Consider the following 7,684-nt stretch of genomic DNA (forward strand, 5'->3'; position numbering starts at 1 on the left):
CTTGATGGACCCGACCGAGGAGGGGTTGGAGGCGAGCCACCGGAGGTCGCGAGAGCGGCCACCGGTGGAGGGGGGACAGTTCATGCCCGGGCTAGGGAGGGTGGGTGACGGGGCCGAAGTGGCCATCGACGCGGAAGCGGTGGGCGCCGAGGCCGGAGCGGCCGCGGGCGAGGGCTAGGGTGGCGGGGCTAGGGGAGCGCGACAGAAAATTAGCGATGGACGGGCAAAAGCACCGATGACTTTATTTTTGTTATACATTACGTGAAGAGGATTAATGACTTTATTAGTAGGTAGGTACAGATTGGTGGCAATTGGCAATATATGTTCTTTCATGGAAGCTTATCCGAACAATACTGCTGCAGATACAAGGCATTTTCCTGCCAACCATCCGATCGAAAATCAAGGGCCTGATATGAAGGTAGTGTAAGGAAGACGGGAAAGCCTAGTACGCCGACGCCCTTCTCAAGGCGCTCGCCTCGGCGTTGCGTCCGCAGCGACACCGCCTCCGTTCCCTTCGTCGCCGCGCCAGCAGTCAACACCGCCGCCCCCGGTGACTCGTCGAATGCGACCGTTCCCAGGTCGCCGCCCGCCGTTGCCGCCACCGCCGTGACCAAAAGGGATGCGCGTTGTCCCCTCAGCTTTTCTCCGTCGCGCCGCCTCGATGTCCTCTCACTACAACGTACGTGCCCTTTTGGGCTTCCTCCTCCCTATCAATCCCTGACATCTAAACCCCTTTCACCCTTCTCCCCTTTTGCAGCGCCGAGGATCCTCGCGGCCTCACCGCGGATACTCCTCCCGCCCCCCGCCGCCTTCCGCCTACGCCGACGCCGAGCTCGTTAGCGGCGATTCTCACCTCAGCACTGTGCCCTCTGCCAACGATTCCCTCCGCCGCGGCGGGGTTCCTCGCGCGCCTCCACCGCAGTACAGGCACGGGCCGCAGTTCCAGCCGCCGCCGTATGGATATGGCTACGGCCAACCTCAACCACAACCGCAGCCGCAGGTTCAGCCTTACGGGTTTGTGCCGTACAACTACAGCCATCCGCCGCAGACGCCGTTCCCAGGCCCTCAGTACGGCTATGGGACTCCGAATCAGTACGGTCACTGGCATCCACAGCCATACAGCGTTGTGCCACCGAATGGAGGGTTCCTGCCACGGAATGCTGGGTTCCGACCTGCGGCGCCACAGCTGCATCCAAGTCTGGCACAGTACAAACGAGAGTGGCGATCTGTGCAGAAGCTGCCACCTCGCCATACTGGTAGCATCTCAATGCTTAACATTTATTTGTTTGCAGCAATGTGTTGTAAAACCATCGTAGGAGCATTACTCTCAAGTCCAAGTAGTATACTCGTTTTACTTAATAGTAATTATTCCTAGCTCTGTTTCATAACTGAAAGTTTTCTTAATAATGATTGCAACCGTGTCATTTATAGCTAGTCTTATTCTCATGATGAAAAACTTGGAATTTTATTTCCAAATCTAAATAGATGCCTTTGGAGTCCTGAACTGTGAAGTGACAGTTCCAGTTGATGTGCTAAGGGACATTAAATGTGTCGGTAATATCTGTGATATGCTTGCGAAGAGATTTACTTGTGTTATTTTCCAAACTTAGTATTAGACTTGAGTAAATATGATGTGTGTGAGATCCTCATTATTCTTATAAAAGAATACAGTTCTTGCTCTTGTATTTTGAGTATGGACTTTTGATTCTGCAGAGAGGTTTAAGGTTCTGTCGTACAATATACTGGCGGACTATCTGGCCCAGGAGCACCAAGATCTTTATAGAGACATACCATCATTCATCATGGACTGGAACTGGCGTAAGAATAGGATTGGTTTAGAGATCAGCTGGTGGCGTCCAGATATTATATGTTTTCAGGTAATTCTTAAGAAAAGCTGTTGTACTGCACCAATCTCAGCAGGTTGTGCTGATGTTGGCAAACTCAAGTCATGGTAAGGAGAAAAATATGCCAATTTCCTAACTCCAATTGATGAATATATGTTGTCCATGGAAGTCAGCAAGTAAGTACTCCCTCCGTTCACAAATGTAAGATGTTCTAACTTTTTTCAGAATCGGATGTATATAGACAAGTTTTAGTGTGTTTGTTCACTCATTTCAGTCCGTATGTACTCCATATTGAAATATCCAAAACATCTTATATTTGTGAACGGAGGGAGTACAATATATGATCTGATGGGGGGTCTCTATTCGTTCAATGTCAGCATTTCATTCCTTGTTTGAACTTTTGTTTCTTCTTGTAACCATCTTCTTTGTACTTGTAGGAGGTAGACAAATTTACAGACCTTGAACAAGAAATGTCAACCCGAGGATATAGCGGCATATGGAAGGTAATGTTCTAAGTTTATTCACGCTGTGCTATATTGTAGGCATTTTCATTTACAGTGTTCACGGAAATGACTGAAATATGTGTAGCATTTGTGGAATTGATTTTTTTTATTTTTTTTGTCATTGAGGGAATAGGAACAAACTTTTTTTGAGTTCATGACTGTGATTTGCACATTTGCTGAATGGTGACACAGATGCGGACTGGAAATGCTGTTGATGGATGTGCCATATTTTGGAGGACAGCAAGGTAATCAATTCAAGTTTTTCTTGTTTGTCTTTGTGTGGTGGAATATTTTATCTACTGTCGTTGTCCAGAATTTGGGGTGATCATATTAAATTTGCTTCAATTCATTTCATAGGGACATTTTCATGGTTATCTAAGACTTTTACCACTCACCAGGTTCCGGTTGTGTTATAAAGAAGACATCGAGTTCAATAAGCTTGGGCTTCGGGATAATGTTGCACAGCTTTGTGTTTTAGAAGTGAGTTTGAATTATGGGCAATTAGATAAACATTTGAGCCTTTTTCTTTTGGGTGCTTCTGCTATGCTTACAGTCTTGTATGCCATCCAAATCTGCTAACCATTTTTTGCTGTAATGTACAGTCAGTGTTTCCAAGAAATGTGCAAACTGTGCCTACTCACTTATCTACTAGGTAATTGCGATTTGAAATACCCAGCAGACTCATAACTGCTATTCTGCTACCTTCTGTTTCTCATGTGGTTGTGTTTGGGATTTGTGGTTAGTTACTGTATCATATTTATATGTTGTTTAAGACAGAAGAAATGAAGCACAAATTTGTATGACTTACCCATGCTTATGCTTCTTTTTGTCTCAAAGCCCTGTCCATCCACAACAAGCCAAACAAGTTGTTATATGTAACATTCATGTTCTTTATAATCCGAAGAGAGGGGACATAAAACTTGGCCAGGTATATTGTTTTTTCCTCTGATACTTGTGTCTTAATTTCATGTATTTGCCGATACAATGCTCGTTTGCTCCTGACTTGGCTGCTTGACACGTGCATTTCTGTTTTGTAATTGAATCAAGGTTTTGTTTGCATATTTGTCTGACTTTAGTTTAGCATATGTTTAACATGGTAAGAACATTACATGTGTTAGACATTATTTAGTAAAAAATATCGATGTAACTTTGTTGAGTTCTGCTATGATATTTGATCATGTGATACTTTCTTGGCATCTTTTAAAGATTTGTCCATTGTGCCTTTCCCCTCTCTCTGCTGTTTTGCTGTATGAAGCATCATCTAGTGTTTCTTTTGCTCTTGGCTATCTACCACTAGCATCCTTATGCACTTAATTTCATGCTGACTTTATTTCCTACAGATAAGGACACTCCTTGACCAAGCTTATGCTACATCTAAGAGGTGGAATGATGCTCCGGTAATACTCTGTGGGGACTTCAACGCTACACCGAAGGTAGTACTTAACTATGTATATTTGCATTCGAGAGTCCATTCTACTTCGCTATTTCTTGTGCTGTTATACTCATTTTTAACACTAACAAGGTATGTATGTTGCCCAGAGCCCGCTGTACAATTTTATATCAGAGCAAAAGGTAGAACAAATTTTCATTTTCTGCAGTTAACTTATTAATGTTATATCATGGAGCTGAAACTTGTGAAGCTTCACAATCATGCAGTTGAATTTGTTTGGACTTGCAAGAAATGCTATATCAGGGCAGCAAACTAGTTCACATGGGCTTTATACTGGTTCTAACACATCTCGGTAAATCTTCTACTTGATGGAAGTGCATTTATTGAGTACTTATGTTGGACGCCACAATGTATCTGCAAAATCCTAACCTATCTTCACTTCAATGGTTGCTTTGTATCAGTTATACATTCCGTCCACCTTTACACACGACCAATGGTAGAGAGGGAAGAATAATTACTCGAGATGTCCATAAGCCTCAAAGTGAAGCAAAAAGTTTGGTCAGAGATTCTTGCCTTGCTGGAAGAGAACCTGTTTTGACTGCTACTGCTTCAACATCTTGCTTTAACTCTGAATCGAGTAAATATTTTGGCAACAATAGATCTTGTTCTGGCCCTAGTAATCTTGAAGAGCAAGGATTATCAAGCTGTTTGGCAGGTCTTGCAAAGGATGCCTATAATTCTGATGGTGAAGACCATGTAAAGGCAACTGAACGTGAAGACGGTGTGGCCGTTGACAGCTCCTCTGAAGAATGTTCTGGAGGAATCAAAGTTGAATCAAAAGAATCTGACGTTGGTGGTGTCCAATGTTCACAAACTGATGTATGTGATGAGGCCTTCCAGTCAGATTCAAGTGAAGCAATTGATAGCAGACACCTACTTTCATCTGATGAACTATCTGGGTGCATAGATTCTGTCCGAGAATTAAGAGGTGTTAGCAGTAAGGATTCAAATTTCCAAGGAGACTTGTCTGGGAATGTGATTTGTGAAGATGTCACAAGTGGTTTTGAAGGAAATAGTTTTCAATCAGATACGTCGTTGAATGTATCAAAAGAAAACCCTGGTAAAAAGGAAAAGTGCAATGAATCTATGTCTGGTCAGAACAATTATACAACTCCCGAGTCAGAATCATCCCATTTCAGTGATTCTCTGACGTCTGCTGATGCACGGAATAAAATGAGTAATATGAGAGTAGAAGAAGGAATTAATACTGGATCAACTCACTTAACATCTCCAGTAGAACTAACGCATCAAATAAATAGTGCTACTTCAGATTCCTGTGGCAATCAGTGTACTCCTGAAGTAACCAACAAGCATTTAGACTCGTATTCCTGTCCAGAAGAGTTTGGAAATCATGCTTGTTCTGTTGAGGAGGATGTCACAGCTAATGAAAATTTGTGCTCCAATGTGATATCTGACCCTACCTCCTTCAAAGAGTTCTCTGGTGATAATGAATGCTTACATGTGGATAATGATCAGCTGCCAAAAATTTCAAATGGTTCACTACACGCTCACAAGGTGGTTCCTTATGGAGGGTACTATAATGATCCGTACAGGTGGACAGTAGATGAAATCAAGGCTGCTACTGGGAAGGAAGAGTGTACTTATGTGGAACATAATTTGAAAGTAAGGAGTGTCTACACAGATGTGGAGGTAACTGATGCCTTATTGTTAATTTACTTGGCTGCATTTTCACCATCCATCTGTAACTGAAAACACCAGGACATTCACTATTATCTCTTTCTGAGTTATTGAACATTTGGGCAAGTTGTGCTTACAGTTCTTTAACTCTAAAAGCACAAAGCAATGTACAGTTTTGTTTTAGTGAATAATGTTGTACAAGTACTAGTATATTTCAGGCTTTTGTGAGAACAGTTGGTGCTTACTGATAACTTCATCCAATCAGGATTTTAATGGGACAAAAGATGCCAATAAGGAGCCCTTGGTAACCAGTTACAACAGAAAATTTATGGGGACAGTGGACTACGTATGGTAAGCAAGCTTTATTGAAACTCTTAGCTATTCAAATGCACCAGTATTTTACAATCTAATTGCTGCCAATGACAACCTTGTAATATGATAATGAAGGGCTTCTGAAGATCTTCAGACTGTTAGCGTGCTAGATACATTTCCGGAAGTGATTTTGAAGGAAACAAATGGATTCCCCACAAAGGTACTACCTTATGAATATTTTTCTTATATTCCATCTGTCTACAATATGCATTGTTTGAACTTTCCACAGTATCCAATGTGTGACTGACTATGGTTTCTTATTCTAATATGCTAGTAGCAAAAAGATGACTTATTATGAAAATATTTTGTACCAAAAATCAAGTGCCATTGTTTTCATAGAGCTAATGTTCTTACCATACAGGCATACACTATACTAGTCAAAAAGATAAAAGTGTTAATTTTATGAAGTTTCTAAAATGTTTAGAGACAGAAGCAGCATGTTTGTCTCTTCAGTTCATGGCTTCTTTACTGGTTAACTGCTGTATCCTCATGACATTTTACTACTTGTGTCTATTTCTGTTGGTTGACAGAAATGGGGAAGTGATCATATCGCCTTGGTCTGCGAACTGGCGTTTAAGGAATGATGTTCATGAGACTGTAAGAGAGGGATTTCAGTGCCATTGAAGGCACCCGCATGACAAGACAACTGACTACCTAGCAGAAGCCTCAGGCGAAATAATCATATCCAGAACAATTGCTGAACATTTCTCCGTCAATCATGTTTAGTAAATATATATACATGAAAAAATTCCTGCTTTCTTAGGTCAATATAAGAGCTCGCCAGCATTTTCATTTTTCAGCATGCTTTGTAATTGTACATGAGACATAGGTCAAGTTTCTCAGTGAGAGCCCAGCAATGGACAACTGCTGTTGACTTGGATGGACAAACTGCAGGCACCACGGCTTAGCTTAAGATGATACTCTCTCGGTAAGATAATAGACGTTTTTTGACACCATGACAGTGTCAAAAAACGTCTTATATTATGTTACGGAGGGAGTAAGTTACAATTTGATTGGACTAAAAAGAAACCATGCTATGAAAATCTGGAATAGTTGGTAGCTTTGAATTCTTCGACATAAGAAGCAGGTTTGGTGCATACTAAGACTCCTGACTGACACTGCATTATGAAGTACTATAGTTTTACTATGCTCGCAACGGTAATCTTGTCATATGGGAGTGTTGAATTCTTCGAAATAAGCAGGTGTAGTTAATATCAGTCTCCTGACTGATGCTACATACACCCTTTATTCGCTAATTGTACTATCAAAACGTCCTTAGTGAACAAGGTACCTGATGCTACATACACCCTTTATTCGCTAATTGTACTATCAAAACGTCCTTAGTGAACAAGGTACTCACTCCGACCCGGAGGGAGTAGTATTTTTTATGGGGGGCCTTCCGGTTGGATTGGACGGTCACAACGCACATTTGCTTCATTCAACAATACTTTGTATAATTGCAAAAGAAGCTTGTCAATGCGAATACTTATTCTTGTTTGCATGGTTTACCTGGATTTGCTGATCCTCGTTGCCCGAGAATTAAAATTGCTTTAGTGGATTTTGTGGGAGCAGAAAGTAGCGCCTGAGGTTAAAGACAGGGGTGGGGTGGTTAGCAGAGGCGTCTCGATGAGGCTTTGCCAGGACAATGTTGGAGATGGGGAAGACGCGGTTGGCATTGGCGTCACCGGTGAAGCGTGGCATTAGGTTAATGGCACGTGTTGGATTGGATGGAGTCGAAAAAAGGGAGGGCTCACCGCCGTTGGCCATGGCATTGTCGGCGGACGTGTGCAGTAGGTTGATGGTGCATATTCTGGTCGGATTGGACAAAGCTGGATACGAGGTGGGCTTTGGTCATGAAGTCACTAGCGGGGGCATGG

General features: G+C 42.3%; 1 protein-coding gene across 1 annotated transcript; it reads left to right on the forward strand.

Annotated features, from left to right (window-relative positions):
- Positions 1 to 422: 422 nt before the first annotated feature.
- LOC123070094 (carbon catabolite repressor protein 4 homolog 6) lies at positions 423 to 6,884 on the forward strand. Its single transcript, XM_044493117.1, has 15 exons — positions 423 to 679; positions 758 to 1,256; positions 1,714 to 1,877; positions 2,282 to 2,347; positions 2,540 to 2,592; positions 2,746 to 2,827; positions 2,950 to 2,999; positions 3,185 to 3,275; positions 3,688 to 3,780; positions 3,887 to 3,919; positions 4,004 to 4,089; positions 4,199 to 5,447; positions 5,701 to 5,786; positions 5,883 to 5,967; positions 6,338 to 6,884. The coding sequence occupies exons 1-15, from the start codon at positions 620 to 622 to the stop codon at positions 6,389 to 6,391; spliced, it is 2,751 nt and encodes a 916-aa protein (XP_044349052.1). The 5' UTR covers positions 423 to 619; the 3' UTR covers positions 6,392 to 6,884.
- Positions 6,885 to 7,684: the final 800 nt, after the last annotated feature.

The sequence above is a fragment of the Triticum aestivum genome, chromosome 3B, assembly GCF_018294505.1.
Source record: "Triticum aestivum cultivar Chinese Spring chromosome 3B, IWGSC CS RefSeq v2.1, whole genome shotgun sequence".
In the NCBI taxonomy this organism is placed as follows: domain Eukaryota; kingdom Viridiplantae; phylum Streptophyta; class Magnoliopsida; order Poales; family Poaceae; genus Triticum; species Triticum aestivum.

Excerpts from the sequence above, each read along its gene's own strand:
- LOC123070094 (XM_044493117.1), top strand. The coding sequence starts at position 620 with ATGCGCGTTGTCCCCTCAGCTTTTCTCCGTCGCGCCGCCTCGATGTCC. Across the intron at positions 680-757 it reads CGATGTCCTCTCACTACAAC|CGCCGAGGATCCTCGCGGCC; the intron begins GTACGTGCCCTT and ends CCCCTTTTGCAG. Across the intron at positions 3,781-3,886 it reads ACTTCAACGCTACACCGAAG|AGCCCGCTGTACAATTTTAT; the intron begins GTAGTACTTAAC and ends TATGTTGCCCAG.